General features: G+C 44.9%; 1 protein-coding gene across 1 annotated transcript in view; it reads left to right on the top strand.

The window, feature by feature from the left end:
* The first annotated feature begins 891 nt into the window (after positions 1-891).
* The window catches only part of LOC144721263 (ephrin type-A receptor 4-like), a 42,107-nt gene continuing 26,161 nt past the window's right edge, over positions 892-16,837 (top strand). The window contains exons 1-5 of the mRNA XM_078598754.1: positions 892-1,398; positions 5,755-5,819; positions 6,624-7,287; positions 12,717-12,872; positions 14,784-15,182. Of these exons, the coding sequence (XP_078454880.1) occupies positions 1,308-1,398; positions 5,755-5,819; positions 6,624-7,287; positions 12,717-12,872; positions 14,784-15,182 (1,375 nt within the window). The 5' untranslated portion in view covers positions 892-1,307. The remainder of the gene's footprint in view (positions 1,399-5,754; positions 5,820-6,623; positions 7,288-12,716; positions 12,873-14,783; positions 15,183-16,837) is intronic.

The following is a 16,837-nucleotide window of genomic DNA, read 5'->3' as shown; positions in this document are numbered from 1 at the left end:
TTGAAGTTGATCGGTCCACACCCGAGACAGCTTTTCTTAGAGCCTAGTCTCCATTGGTGTTGGACCAGATGACGCCAAAAGGCGTACAACTCAAAAACAGCGCACTATCAGAGTATTGAGAGCTCGGGGTAAGCATTTACACTATGAGACCTCCTTTACCAGTGGCAAAATATAGTAATAGGTTTTTACCCTTTCAACTGTAGTATTATTTGTTACGAAAAAACTATTTTAATTTGACCAGGTAAGGCCCATTGAGCAATATAACTTTTTTTTGCATAAGCAACTTGGCTGCAAATGATAGCTCAACATAGTGGCTTATCGTGTGGTAATGTAGAGCAGCCAAATACTGGTTGGCAACCTCTGGCTCCGGAGATGCATGCGGCTCTTGAAATGTTGAGTTTTTTTCCGAATAAGAAAAATATGGCTCTTTTTGTCCATGGAAGTCCAGTTGACCATGACAGTCCAGTTGACCATGGAAATCCAGTTGACCATGGGAGTCCAGTTCACTATGGGAGTTCATTTAACCATGGAAATCCAGTTGGCCATGGGAGTTCAGTTGACCATGGGAGTCCAGTTGACCATGGCAGTCCGAGACGTTATTTCTTTATTAAGCACCACCGTCTCCTATTCATATGCATTGCGGCTCTTGAAATACAGTATTGAGGGTTTTTTTTACTTATTAAAAAAAAATGTTTTTTGTTGAGTTGCCGACCTCTGGTCTAGGCTAATATGGGGGGGGGGGGTCTTTTATCTTTGCCTGTGGGTCCAGACTCAGATGGGTGGAGGGGGGACGGGGGCTAACTGGGAGTGTCTTTGCCCATATTTGGAACGTCCGCCCCCAATGGGAGCGAAACGCCCCCGTCATTCCATTCATTCATTCAGTCACTGGCGAGTCGTGACGCCGTGGGTTAAACCCTCGCTCGCTCAAGAAGGCAGCAGCGCCAGTGCGCGGCTCGGCTTCCTCGCCAAGCAAGCTCGCTCACACGAGAAGACACCACCTCCACCGCCACCACCACCACACTTCCACTTGTCCGACCACCAAGAACCACCGCCAATAAGAAGTCAGCACAGACGAACCACCCCATCACCACCACCATTGTCACCGTCACGCGAAGATCCCCCACTGTGGTCTCTCGTGTTGAGAAGAGTCCCCATCCTAACTTCAGACCGATTGATTGACTGGGGGAGTTCCCCGGCGAGAGTCAATCAGACAAGTCTCGATTTAAGTGTCCGAGCAGTCGCGTGACAGAGCCAGGAGGGATTCTCAGCGCTGTCGGAAGTTAAATCCCAAGCCTCCTCCAGCAAAGATGATGCGTTCTTCCTTCATCACGCATTCCTTCTCCTTCGCTGTTGTAATTCTCGCCGGCCCTTGCTGCTACGCATACCCTCCGAACGAAGGTACGTGTTTGATGGCGCATCACTCCGTCACCATCATCACGATCACTGCTACTGCCCTCACAGTCGTCATCATCGTCTGTCATCGGAACATCATCGCCTGCGCTTTAAACATTGCAGTACTCGCAACTGTTGACTCTCTCACACGAAATGCGCAATCATTATTGGAGCAATGTCAGCGGTTTGTGAAGCTACTTGCTGGATTAAAGTCTTCGCACGCGCGGTTGATCACGGGGGAGCTTGTGTGATCATACTTCACCACGCTGGTCACTATCTTGTTAATGAAGTTGGGGTGTTGGAGGGGCTAGGACCTGGTGATCCAACTCTGGCAGGACGAGTTCATAGCGCATTGCGCCAACGTTCCATCCAGGCTTGGTTTTTTGGGGGGGGGTATCAATACAATGCTATACGCTGTAAATATACAAAAATTTTACCAGTACACTCATGCTTAATTGAATGCGCTTTCGCCAAGTAAACACATATTCATGTACAAAGTGCAACAATAGAGCTCCAGCGGTTAAGAGTTTCATTATAATTGACAGCGGGATGTTAGTCACATTTGCCCCAATGGATGATGCGATCTCAGCAGCTGAATGTCACGTGCTACATTAATTTGCTACCTGAACATCGTTAGAAATGTACCCTATTGCACAGGTTGTAATCTGCATAGCTGTATTCCCTGATGTCCAACCTACCGCATTGTGTCAAGCCTTGCGTGTGTTCAACTTCATTCGCACCGTACGTGGCCAACCGTGCGAATCGGTGGTGTTGGGGGGGGTACAGAAAACTAAACACAAAGCATTGTCAGTGGTATCTGGTTAAACTGATACAATTTTCTAACTCTGCTTCCGTGATTGTTATCTGTTTAAGCCAGGCAGGTGATGCGTATGCACGATGCGTCGTTTTCTGTTCGAGTGTATTCAATCTTGACTTAAAGCTTTCGTGACTGCAGGAATTCATATTCTTTGGGTCTTTCGGTAACGTCACGTGGATGGTTCATAGAAAATTTGTAAAAAAACTACGACGTTTCGATCACAACACAAGCGATCGTCACAAGGAGGAGCTTTTTGTTATTTTCTTTGAACCATCTTCGTGACTTTACCCAAATACCCAAAGAATATGCATGTGCATTGTAGATAAATGCCGTCCTTTGATGCCATTGTGTTCATCCTACCTGCAATTGTGACCCCACAAAAATAATCATAACCTGTTAACGTCATATATTACACATCATTTTATTGATGTACACACACTCTCACCACGGCAATCTATTTTTACTCATTTTACTTGCAGTATACTACTTATTCTGAGGGCTTATTAAACGCAGTACACTCACACGCGTCGGATATGTAGCGGTGAAACGGGTCTGCGTGCAGCTGACCTGCTAGGTGGGTTGTTGCGTGCCATCATCCAGCAGTGGATTGGACATGGCTGATGGCGAATCGTAAACGCACGTGGACACGGTCTCCTCTTCCTCCGGAGGCCGTTAGCAAGGACGAACATTCGACGCTTGCGGGCGCGTGAGAATGTAAGAGATGTCGCGTTATAATTTAAGCTGCAATGAAATTCGGGCGCATGGCCATCCGTGGCTCTTTGGCGCAATCCAGGTGAAGAGGTTATTTTTCTTCACGTGATTATCGCGAATAATGGCTTTTTCAAAGGCTTACGTTATCGTGATATGCAGTAGTTTAAATTGGCACGAACGTACACTTAACAATTTAAACCTACATCGATACTTAACTTTTTTGTTCCACTTGCTTTTTTATTGAGCAGCCAGGGTATTCGGTATTGTAAACTTGAAAATAAATCTGCGTAATGTGTCTTTGAAATGCCAAGTATAGATGCATTGTACAAGGGAGTCCAGATGAAGTTGCTCCCCCGTTTCATTCCCTGAAGCTTCATGTTTTTCTATACCAATGGGTGATAAAACAGAAATCAATAAGCAAAGGAAAAAAGATGTTAGGGATCAACGAATTGGGAGTCACAAAACATCTGGACCATCCTTTACTTTAAATGTTTCTTTTAGATTCGTGGTGGAAATTATTTATTCATTTTTTTCCCCTGTAAATAACGTCAATCCTCTGCTGGATGAATACCCGGCTCAGCACATTGTGTCAGTCATAGGGGTTGTTTGCCGACCATGCTTCACCATGCGGGTTGGTGAAGGTGCGTGGAGGGAGTGGGGGAGGGGAAGGCGAAGACCTGAATCACGTATCACTCGCCACTGGTGTTAGCCGTGACCGAGGATCTAGCTTCTAACAACCTCGGGTCGCTGTGGATCAGAGCCCAGTACGCTAACCACTGCACCATTGCTCACCCGCCACTCCACAGTGTCGTGTGCTTGTAGCACGTGACTCGTGTTAAATGATTGCATGGTATGCCACAAATAGTAACGTGCGCATATTGAGGTTTTGTGTTGTGATCTGGGGATGAAAGCCACATCGGGATCTGGTGTCGAGTGCCCGTTGAGACTTGTCAAGCGAGTGAGTCAGTGAAGGGAGAAAACCGTCCATCAAAGACCCAATGCAGAATTTATACCCTTTGCAAATTTAGCTCGTGCCTGTTTCGCTTTCCCGGATCACACTTACTCAAATGAAGTGCCATTCATTGATGCTCTAATCATACCTCGAGAGGCACTGGTGTGATGTTGAAACCGTCTTTATCTGGCCCCTTATCTCACTCCCTCTTTCTTATTTTTTACTTTGCCCTGCCATTTGCTCATTAGATCTTTTAAAGTATGCCAGAAATATAAATGGAACTCGGATCATCAACTGGAAAATGTAATTACCACCTACAATATAGAGCTGACTTTCGTGAAATTAATTGGTATTGTTCATTACAGTAAATACTGCAGATGAGTGCATTTAAAAATGTGGACAATACTATTTTGTGATTTTCAATCATGTATGTATATATGGAAGCCGCTGTAAAATGCATTTCAGCAAAATAATTGTGGAATTTTTCACTCATGATTCTGAGAATAAGTTGCTGTAAAAACTAAATTACACATTGAGAGAGACCCTGAGTGAAATAGAAAGCCACCGAGTTTCTCCATATTACTGTTTTTATTATTATTAATATAATAAATGCTGTATAAAGTATTAAACTAAGGCTCTGATGTAAAGTCATTCTATATATCGCGTGGATAGTTTACCCCTGGAAACTGGAATGGAAACTCGCCTGTTAAATTTTATTATTCCGTGCGCTTTTGTGACCTTTAATTCCAGCGAACTTTGCTCTTAATTGGTTAAGGCCAGCAACTAACTTTGCATTCCTTAGCTTCATTATAAAATCAAAGGCTCTAATAACAATTGTATGCTGTGTAGTGTTACATAACGGTTACATTTATAACAAAAAAAAGGGTTTAATATATTTTCATAGAGTACAATGGTAACAGTTAATTTTGCATGCATTGGTTATTGATCTGTCAAACGGTTTGTGTAATTTTATTTTGCTGCTTTGGCATTATTATAAACGACGGAGACAATCCCATGGTGGTCTAAGGTAAATAAAGACAGGGAGCTCAGTGCTTGCTCGAGGCAGGGCAAAATGCAGCTTTTTCAGAATTCATTTCAAGAAAACCGAGACGCAAATAGTCAGATGGAGGACTGTACATAGTGTTCCAGATGTCTTGTGACCCGCATTTAATCCTCTAAAACGTAATAATATTGGAAAACATTGGGTGTGAAAATATAAATGAATAAGCAAAGGTAAAACAATGTTAGGGATCAATTGATTGGGGGTGGGGGGCACAAGACATCTGGACCATCTTGTAGTTGGAAGCGCAGCCATTTTACGAGGTTTTCCCAACTTGCATGATTCTTTAATCTTTCAAAATCCGATTTTTGTTAATTCCTTTTAATTAATGGGATTTTGTGTGAAATAGTCACCCGGACCAAGAGAGGTCCATACCGATTTTCAAAGGACCGTACCCTAGAGGATTAGTGCGTTATTTTAGGATAATCACCACCAATAGCTGTAGGACTGGGCACCTGTAAGGATTAATGAGCACGTGTTGCCTCAATCAACACACCTGACTGATCAATGAACCTGTAATTACCGTGGCGAAGGTGTACACTGAATAATCTTCTGGGGTACCTCCCACTGCAAGGCAGATGCATCATAGCATGTGTAGATTTAACGAGGAAATAATGAAACCACAAACCAGTGTCCAATAACCAGATTTTTCTACTTGCAAATCGCCTTTCAAGTCATGTCCCATGACTTGAAAAAAGCTCATAAAGTGCATTCAAATCTGTCATGGCACGCATCTCCTTTTCAAATAAATTAACAAACGGTATGTAATGTGCGTCTGTGCGCCTGTGTGTGCATGTTTCGAATTGTTCTGCATTTTCACAGTGAACTTGCTGGATACAACAAAAAATTTCGGACAACTCGGATGGGAAGCAACGCCCACCACTGGGGTGAGTGCAGTCGTGCGGGGCGGATGGGGAACCCAGAGGGAGGAAGGAAGAGGGACGCGAACTCATTTGAGCAGGATGTTTTCAATTCCTCATTGGAGGTAGCAAAATGAGTGGGAGAGCTGGGAGCAGTCGACGGTTAGTGGCGATGCAAATTTACAGATCAGTTTTGTAACCAACGATTCAAATAATGCATTCGGTTTCGTGGAAAGGTTTCGCTTATGTATTCACGATAGGCGGTTATCAGCAAATCTGTCGAGCTTATAAAATGACTACTGTACAAACTTGCAGAGGGCATAATCTTGGCAGGAAAAGCACTGTATTGTTTCCTGACCAGAGAGAATTTGTTGGGCTGTTGGGGGAATTTTCAGGAACTAGCAGTTAGTTTTTTTTAGGACGTCTTTTGTTTAGGATTACGAACAATAAAACAGGAAGAAAGGTTTACTTCAATACCGTTCACTGAGGATATAGGGGTGGGGTGTAGGTTTGTTTCACATTCATTCAACGTTGATTCGTCAGACTATTGTATGCTGCTGGTATAATGACCCAAATTAGAAAATGTCTTTCAAATGCGACATTCCAGAATTCCAGCGAGAGCAATTCCTTCCTCTTGGTACAAGCATCAGAGTAAGGAACTTGCTATGTTGGAAATTCAACTTGGCCAAATTTTAAAAATACACAATGGGACATTTTATAACGTGCGACATATTAAAAACAGTGCAATTCATATAAACGAATGGGATTGCATATTGCATAAACAGTTGGATTGACATTGCGAACTTTGTTTAAATGTATTTTATTCAACAGTGGGAAGAGATGGCCATCCAGATCAACCAAACGGCGCTGATTCAAGCCTACCAGGTGTGCAACGTGGTGAAGCCCAACCAGAACAACTGGCTGCGGACGCGCTGGATCGCTCGCGAACGGGCCCAGCGCGTCTACGTGGAGATCAAGTTCACGCTGCGCGACTGTGGCAGCATGGCCGGCGTCGCCTCCACCTGCAAGGAGACCTTCAACCTCTTCTACTACGAGGCCGATTCCGGCTCGAGCGCTAACCTGGACGAGAGCCTCTTCGCCAAGGTGGGCACCATCGCGGCCGACAGCAACTTCGACAACGTGGACGTCAAGGACCGCGTGCTCAAGCTCAACACGGAGGTGCGGGAGCTGCCGCCCCTCTCCTGGCCCGGCTTCTACCTGGCCTTCCAGGATGTGGGCGCGTGCGTGGCGCTCGTGTCGGCGCGCGTCTACTACAAGAAGTGCCCGGCAGTGGTGCGCGACCTCGCCCGCTTCCCCGACACGGTGGCGAACGCGCTGTCGTCGCCGCTCGTCGAGGTGCGCGGCTCGTGCGTGCCCAACGCCGTGGCCGCGGCCGACCCCAGGATGCACTGCAGCACGGACGGCGAGTGGCTCGTGCCCATCGGGCTGTGCGTGTGCCACGCCGGCTACGAGGCTGCGGGCAGCCAGTGCCGAGGTGAGCTGCTTTGGAGGAGAAAAAGCAATTTTGAAATTCCAATCGTGTCGGTGCAAACCCCTTTGATGGCTTTGTGCTTCCGTGAACTGGGTGTGTTTTCTCGAGTGTCCACAGGGCGTAAACCAATTTTGATGGGTGGAATAGCTGTGTGCCAGAGAAACATTGAGTGTTCAATGTAAGTGAGATTCTTTCCATGTGGTGGCGTGTTTTAGTCCTGCGATGCTGCTGTGTAACCTGTAATGATAGTGTTACAGTAAGCATGATTCATGCATGCATTGGATTTCCCCACGATGAAGTTAAAAATGCTTAAGGTGAGTGACAGTTGGGAGTCAAAGACTTGACTCTGAGCTGATATATTATATGAGTCAAGAAAACCTCAGGAATGACAGTCGTGGGATTATTAATTTTAAGAATTACCTTTGCTCGGGGCAGCGTGCCGCTGGGAGGAGTTATTAGATTGGTTAACCTCACACAAGCCAGCTTTGACAGAATGTGGTTGGACACTCAATGATAGGGGACAGTCACTTGTAAAATGGCAAAACACATACTTTCTCTTGGAATGTAGTATTTCCTAAGGGGCAGCTTAAAACGGTTTCATTTTTTTTAATTAACTTCCACTTTTCTTTGCATAACGAATTTGAGTGTATGAACTTCTGCGACATACAAAAGCTGCCAAAGTTAACACATACTCTGCGCATACGATATACGCAGCACTCATTGCTGACGTTGGGCGCTGGTAAAGTGCAATAAGACATTGTGCAGATGGCAAATCAAGACATGACATATCTAAGGCCTTTCTGGATAACACATTGTTAGCCTGTACGGTACTGCAGTTTTCCCTCCATTGAAAAGAAACATGTTCGTAAAAAAGTGTAGTTTAAAAAAATCCTATGAATCATATCTATGAGAATAAAGTAGTAATGCAATCTGGCATTGTGTAGCATAGAAGTGACCTTTGATAGTTATTTTGTTTGAATCTGTGAGATTAAATAGAGCCCTTTGATAAAAAAAGAATGAAAATGGGAATTTTTTTTCAAGGTCATAGTGTTCCCCTTCAAAAGATATGTTTACAGTTTTGTGTTATCGTCAGTAGGAAATATTTACCAATTTCAACTTACAGTGCTGTATTGAGATGATTGTCCTGACGGTCACAATCTGTATTCATAGAATTTTAGGACCTAAAACACTAAAGCTTATTGTTGGTATGTATTATCAGGAAATGCAACGGACATGCTTCATGTTTTGCAAGCCAAGGCATCACTTGTCTTTGTAAGCTCTATATCTTTGCTGGCCCGATAATGAAAACTATTGATTTATTTGTTTGAAAAATGGAAATCAACAGCCTTTGCCATATATTTATGAAAAGAGAATATGTATTCAAATTATAGGGATTATTTCGCAATTGCAAACCAAGAAGAAATATGTGGCCCTTTCAGTATAATGTTCAAAGCACGTCACATTCATTACAGACGGTTGAGGTTTTCAGGAGCGGCCATCCTTTCAACATGACGTAACCTCTGGTGGTCCTGAGCAAACATTGGCCTGAGCAAACATGCCTCGCCTCAAGAACGAAAAGAGTGGGTGTGAAAATCATGTACTCAAGCCGAGCAAAGCTCACATACAAACCAAGGAAATAGTTTCGGAGACTTCCTTCCACACCATGTTTTCTCAACCTTGGGCAGAAGGCGTGCATTTTCCAATCAAGTTCACAGACAAACGTATCACATGTCCACACATTAACAAATAAGGCCGTGAAAATGAACGCATCCGTCAGCCAGTATCTTAGCTGTCTTGATGACCTCGGTATGAGACATAAGATGGGCAGGTTCAAGCAACTAAGCATACACTCCTTCATCTTGCGCCTTTCCTTGGAGGAAACATATAATTTGTCCCGGGATGTATGGACCTGGCTTCCGCAGGTGTAGCGTCTGCATGTAAGATTCCAAAAATAATATTTTAAAAAATCCACTGCTGCATCTGAATTGATTTGGGAATACTTTGTTGCAATCATAAATGGTGGAAAATGCAATACTACTGCAATGCTATAAATACTGTGTAGCTAAACTAACACCTTCACTTTGAAGATGTAACGTAAGTTTATATTTCTTATACGAATGTGCACAACATTTATTCTGGTCCAGTGTTTAATATAGGCCCTTTCTTTACTGTAATCTGTGGCTTTGAGAGTACTGTATTGTACTTGATGCGGTTAAATAATTCCCCTAAGGTGGGTATGTGTTATCCAGTGTAGCGAATGTCAAGCCATAAGGAGGCATACATTGTACGTACCAAAATCACGTGCAAGACAATTAATCAGTATTCAATCTGCTATTATTTTCACAGCAGAGCCTCACTAAATGTGAGGTTTACCAGCGTAATTTTACCGTGCACTGTACTCTTCGATCAAGAGCAAGATGTTGAGATTGCGGGTGACAATTCTTATTCAGAGATGTCAAAAGGGCAGTAGTAATGTCTCTTGGACAATGAGAGCGCACTCCATTGTGAATACAACATCGGCTCCGGGCAATGTTGTTCTCAATGCGACTCCATGCGATGCCCCAGAAGATTGCTGTGTTCACACAATATCTGAGGCCAAACGGATCCCAGAGCTGCTCCCCTTTAAAACATCCCAACGAAGGCTTTGGTAGAGTCACTGTGCCCTTTAGGCAGTGGCAACACTTGGAGGTTTTGGGGGGGGGGCCACTGAAACCCACAAATTTTACAAGAGATCCCCTTTCTCAGTTGGTTTGGGTGGGCACTGATTGCTTGGGTAAGAATAACATTAATTGGTTCTCGTACAACCTGTTTCATTTTATACCAAAAATATAGGTGTTCCAATCATAGTAAAAGACTATCTTAAATTTAATCTAGTGGCATACAAATGCCTTGACACGTCAACGTGTTGTTCGTATGACTAAATAGTCTTGATTACTGTAATACATACATCATTAAATAATGCACAATGATGTGAACCTGGCAACCGGATTTCAGTTCCCTGCCATGGCTAACATCATTGTCGAGTGATATCTGATCTCGTCCTGGGCACCCTAAGTCACCAACCAGTCCTGCTCAAGTTGTGGTGAATTTTAGTCGTACAGTCCTTATTGACTGATGGTGGCATGGCAAAGCCTTCACCCTCCAGAGCATTGGATTGACACGTGGCTATAAACTCGTGTTTAATATTTACAGAACTAGTGTAGGGTACCAGTGATCATGAGAGCTGTTCAATGAGACCGGTTAAAGGTTTGAAATGCAAGCACGCCTACAGGTGTGTTCAAGGTTCACGTGCCGTAGCAAAGCAGTATAATGAAGGAAGTGGTCACGGAACAGCCCTGTGCACTCGGCTTTTCAGAATGACTTGGCATCTCCGAGCATCCTTGAAAGGATGGGGCATCAAAAGAAAGACTTCGAGTCGAGAAAAGCTCATTATGTGTCAAGGTGGTTAGTAACGCACCCTCGGCGCTTGAGAAAACAAAACGAGGAATTTCTCCACCCTCTCCCAAAGTTAATCGCCGTGCACTAAAGCTCCGGGAATTAGCAGATGTCGTGGTTTTTTGAGCGAAATCCTTTTTTTGTCTTCGTCCTCCTTCGTCGTATACCTCGAGTGCACTTGCCGAGCTGCGTTTGTTGAATGTCTATAACGCGGGACATTCCACAGCGCCACGCCAGCGCGCCCCGCTTGAGTTCCTGCTACAGTGATCACGGAGCTGTCTCGTCTGGGGCTGCAGGGACTTGAAATGTGCCAGCGATTACAAAACCTTTCCGGATCCCGGTCACATTTTCCTGCTATGCTACATAAACCCCCCCCCCCCCCAGTGTTTCCACCGAACCTGATTTACCAACATCGGGGTTTTCCCAATGAAAAAGAGGGATCAGCGTGCAGGTTATGGTTTGTATTCTACCAGGACGGCACATTTAATGTGTTCTTCAGTCTTTTTTATTTTTTCCCCCAACAAGATTTTGCCAACAAGTAATATATATATATTTTTTAAAAAATCAATTGGCAAAACTACGTGTTGTTATTGCATTCTAAGTTATTGATGCCTTCTTGGTGAAGTTAATATATTGAAGTGTGCAAGTTCTGTTATATTGGGTAGACTGAAAAAATGTGTTTACAGCATTTAGTCAATGCTCATTGCATGCGTGTTGGTTGCAATGAATCACTGTCATGAATGGAACTAAATTTTACTCTACGCGTGGATGCTGCCTTGGTGTGATGGTTAGCGCACTGGACATAGATCCCGTGGTGCAGCAGTAGAAACAATGGTCAGATTTATTAAATCCCCCAGGCAGGATTTCTTGGTTAACACCACATTCAATCAATCTGCAGGTCATGTGCAGTGGGTAACGTGTGGCTACTTCCACCAATTTCAAGACGTCTGGTCAGCGTGGAAGAGTAGACCAAGTTCTCTCTGTGACTCCCTCTAGTGGAGGCCCTTCCGTTAGTAGTCCCGTCAGCAAGTAATTGCAGCGCTGCACCTTTACCTAGTCCGTGAACTGCACGTTAAAATGGAAACAAATCAAGGTGTCTTCCTGCCCAATGACCAGTGGTGCTCATTCTTTTTCCGGCTCCTACCCTCGAGTGGAAATTTCTTGTTTCCACATGACAGGCAGCAAAACAGAAATGTGTGCTCGTGATTTTTTGAAGCTTTTAAATCGCATATTTACAATTGGTGGAATGTTGAGTGCATCATACACATGTGGTAATTACAACGAAACGTATAACTTAGTAAGTCCCACTAGACATGCTGAGATCTTCCTCTGCGTTGCTGCCACCGCACACGCATGTCTCTCCAGTACCGGGCACATGATGATGATGACGACGATGGTTACGACGATGATGATGTGTAGCCCTGGTGAGGTCATCCACGATGCACGGCTTGCTTGAGGAGCTGACGGATTAAGAGGTTCCCCTCGGTCTGCGTCTCACCGTGGTCCAGTGCGTCAGGGTCGTTAGAGCAGCCCTACATGCTGAGATGCAATTACCGCAGTAAAATGACTGTCATCGTATTTTAACCGTGGGCATACTCTGCTACGAGTCCATGCCAAACTGATATTTTAATCTCATACGCTGTTGCTTAACTCCTCTCCAGAGTGCTTTCGGGTTGTGGCCCACGTATTGGTCGGCACGATGCCCGACATTTCGCACAGCTCTTTGAGCTTCAAGCAATGCAGCAGTACGACACAAAGGCACACCGCAGAGCCATAGAGCGCAGCTGTGGAAATCTATGCTGCTGTATGTTTCATTATTTAGTGTGAAGTTAACGTGTTTTTTTTCTTTCTCAATTATGTTCTCGAATATTTTTCCGTCCTTTAATTAAAGGAGCACAGAAGTGCCTCGCTTGGAGCATTGCGAGTGGCTAGCGTATTAGTGTTGCGTTGCGAGTGGCTCATGTATTAGCGTTGTGTGGTGTGCCGTGTGCCTGCAGCCTGCGGACTCGGCTACTACAAGAACACGACGGGAGGGCAGCCGTGCGACCTGTGTCCCCCAGAGAGCTTCACCACTCGACTCGCATCCACGCACTGCGGGTGCAAAGCGGGATACTACAGGGCAGAAGCTGACCCTGTCAGCTCCCCGTGCACACGTAAGTGACACCGTCGGCCCAACTACACTGTCCAGCCAATCTCTCTGCCCCCTCTATCTGCCGTGAAGACTCGCCGTTGTCCATAACTTCAGCCTACTGAGTACCCTTACGGTAATTTCATCAACGATGATGGATCCACTGCTGGATGAAGGTCTCCATAAGCCATCGCTCGTGGTTCTGCGTTGTAACAATCCAACAGCATGAACTAGTGGGTTGTTACGCTCGCACGTCAGCTGATTTCACCGCTCCATGTCCACTTTCCCACGAGCAGCTTCCACTCTCCATCATTATTCTTCGCCGCCCATCATTGTCCCATTTAACCACGTGACTGCCCAACCCCACTCACTTTTTTTTACTGGTATAAAGCAGCGTCAATGGTGAATGGTGGTGACTTGCGTTATATTCACGCTTACCCAGCTGTGTCAAGACATAGACTTTAAAAAATATCTATACGATTGGAAATGCGTGTAAAAAGTATTTTTTATATGAGTGAGACCCTGATGAGATTAATTGAGTCTCGTGGGAGATGTGCTTGCATCACGGCAGTTCGACATTTTTCACAGTTTTACTGCGGCACTAGCATGCAGTGGGATAATGTCGGGAGTGATGTCAGGGGGTCTTTAGTATCAACCTGTATAGCTCTGACACTATGGAAGTTCCCCCAACAGAATGTGCCATGCGGCTGTAGGATTCGACCCCATCCACATTCTATGTAAACTGGCTCAACAAATGCCACCTCAACTGGCCAACCCCCTAATATGCAGTGCTTTGGCATTATTTTGTGTTTAAATGTTGAACAAATATTTGATAACGCCTTTGTGAAAAGAACCCAATGTATACGGATGGTAAAAAAAAGCAACAGACACACAAAGTGAACACGCATAACTGTGAATGCGTTTCGCAAGTTTGAATGTTGAAGTCCCATTGCTAAGGGAGTCGTGGTAATTGCACAATGCTCAATGAAAGGCGACTGTGTCGACTTTGCTCTGAGGTTCACAATACCGTAAAAACATAAAAAAACACGATGGGAACAGCTGATACTGATGCGTTTAAAGGGACGTTAAAACCAGTGCGAAGAGACACTTGTACTTTACAGGGCACTGCTGAGAGCGGCTGTTGGCACACATCCTCATAGAGAAGGACTCTCTAAACTTTTATTAAAGTCAAAAAAATAGCTGTGTTCTCGTTTGGGTTGCTTGTGACGTGGCGATACAACGGCGTGTCCATTGAGGATTTTCTAGGTACACAAGACATGGCTGTTATCCTACTCCAGTGTGTCAGTCGTGCATCAAGCCACTGCTGAATGATTGCCCTTAAGAAAAGTAGGGGAATGTAAATGTCCCTATGTACACATGTACAAGATAATACACATAATATCCTTTATTTATCCATAAAAGCATCAGTGTGTTTTAAGACAGTTTTTGCATGAGACTCCTAATTTGGACTTTTGGCAAATTCCATTAAAAAGTGCTTTGGCAGAGTAAATGGAGAAAACTTACACATACGAGGGCATAGTGTATGTACGTATGTATGTATGTTGAACTTCTTTCGGACCGTACGAAGCCAACCGTGCTAATCGGAGGTGCCAACCATGCTAATAACAGTTCACAGCTCTGCATGGATAGATTCAAGGACCCACTACTTCGATGCTATCTCCTGGCCACTGTGCAGCCTCAGTAGACCCCAGCGTTCCCATAGAGTCACTCACCCCACACCTACGATTAGCGCGGTTGGCTACATACAGTGTGAAAGAACTTCAACATACATAGTGAAGTATGGTCAAACAATCCCCAAAAATAAAACAGCATGCGAACGCCTTCGTCCGACAATTTCTTGATTCAGCGCTGCCCGTTGTTGCTGTTGTTATTTTATATTATTAACGTGAGTGTAACGATTTGCTCTTGACACAAGGCCCCCCGTCGGCGGCGCGCAACGTGATCTCGAGCGTGAACGAGACGTCGGTGATCCTGGAGTGGAGCCCTCCCCTGGACAGCGGGGGCCGCGGCGACGTGAGCTACCGCCTCGTGTGCCAGACGTGCGGCGGGGGCAGGGACGCCGCCGCCGTGACGGCGTCAACGACAGCGGCGGCGGCGACGACAGGGGCGGCTGCTGCGTCGCCGTGTGCTCCGTGCGGGGACAGCGTGCGCTTCCTGCCGCGGCGCGAGGGCCTCGCGGTGCCCGGCGTCACCATCGCGCACCTGCTGGCGCACACCAACTACACCTTCCGCATCGAGGCGCTCAACGGGGTCTCGCGGCTCAGCCCCGCGCCGCCCAAGGCCGTGTCCGTGTCGCTCACCACCAACCAGGCCGGTGAGGATCACCGCGTCCGTGCCGTCATAGTTGTACGACGCCGTGCATATGTCACTGGTATTCTTTGCTCGGTGTCACAATGTGATAGGTTTATATACGTATGTTTCCCGTGACGTATTTAGACACGCTGTTAAACGAAGTCGTATTGTAGTCGTATTTTCAGGACTTTATGAATGTAACGATGCACCCCCACTGCAATTCGGGTGAATTATCTTGATTCAGGGTCAGGAATCGATTACACTTAGGCTTCACTTCACTGTACCGTTTGCATTGTTTTCATCACTCTATTACCATATAATTTTACGTACAATTTTGCACAAATTGAAAATAATTTACTTTTGCTAGCAAGATTCTGTTCATGTATCGGGAGCATAAAGATCTATTTTAGTTAACCAATCGATGCTTCTGTTATATGCCTACAAGCCATATATGGAAGTGTATGCAGACGCTATATAATATGGCAGGTTTGACTTCTTGTGTCATGTTGTATGTGGAAAACAAAACTTGGACCAATTATTTATTTTGCTCTTATGCTTTTTAAAGATCATGCATCGAATATTTCTGATGGCAATAGCCTCTTTGCTAAATTTTTATTCACAAATATTCAATAAGCAAGTGCAGTGCATTTATGTTCACTTGTATGTATGTTGAACTTCGTCCACACCGTAAGTAGCCAAAAGTAATAATCGGACGTGCATTTATGTTACACGTGTATATGAGTTGAGAAGATACTATTCGTATTTGCGTCACAAATGTCTCAATTATAAAAATACCATCTTTTGGCAATCTCAAATTGCACTTTTCAATGTTGTAAACCGCAGTATTTCCCAGTTCTGGCCAACCACACTGAGTGCCTGCTAGCAATTAAATGCACTCTGGGCTTCTTTTTTTCAGCAAATGTGCTGAAGGGCAATTTAATCGTGATGAACTACTCGCTCAAAACACGTAATTGCACCGTGATCCATCGCCCAGGCTTTACAATGTGAAAATTAGATTTTTCTTCTCGCTTGCTAAGCTGAAAAGTAAAGAAATGTTCGGACCATCCAGTGAGCTTTCTGGGTCTTGTTTGCAGCATTAGCTGTTCGAAGGTGATAATCTTCCGTAGATGGAGTCACACGCCATGAGAAAGTGTCTACGTGCGTACTTGGTATGTGCACGGCATTGCTCTAGCCATTGAAATGATGCTTGCATTGAAACAGGAAGCGGGGCCCTTTATGAATGCACTTGTGCGTGTCTTTCTGGATCTGAGCGCGCCGTGCGAGCGTTGTGTTGATACAAAGTGTAGAATGTTGAGTAGGATGGCCGGACTTTTCTGTTTCGCCTTGCTCCAGCATGTAGCTCGCCATGACCGTGCCTTGTTGGACTCGTGCGATGACTGGAGACTTTGTTAGTGTGCGCCTAAGGCTGTAAATATGCATTCTATTTCAGCCTGGCCATATCTCATACCCACACACAAACCACCTTCGTGTCGGCTACCTCACTGCAGGTATCAATTAAGCGGGGGTGGAGGGGGGAAATGTTTATTCAAGCGAGTGTTGTAAAATGAAATTGCCATGCTGTCAAATACATATTTCAAATATGTCCATTTGGCTTGTATGGTCCATAATTATCTCAATTTTTTTTAGTACCTTCCCATGAGCCTGTATTTCGTTTAC

Source organism: Lampetra planeri, chromosome 11 (assembly GCF_965212315.1).
Source record: "Lampetra planeri chromosome 11, kcLamPlan1.2.h2, whole genome shotgun sequence".
NCBI classification, from domain to species: Eukaryota; Metazoa; Chordata; class Hyperoartia; order Petromyzontiformes; family Petromyzontidae; genus Lampetra; species Lampetra planeri.
The sequence above is the reverse complement of the archived record's forward strand: the minus strand, read 5'-3'. Positions and strand labels throughout refer to the sequence as shown.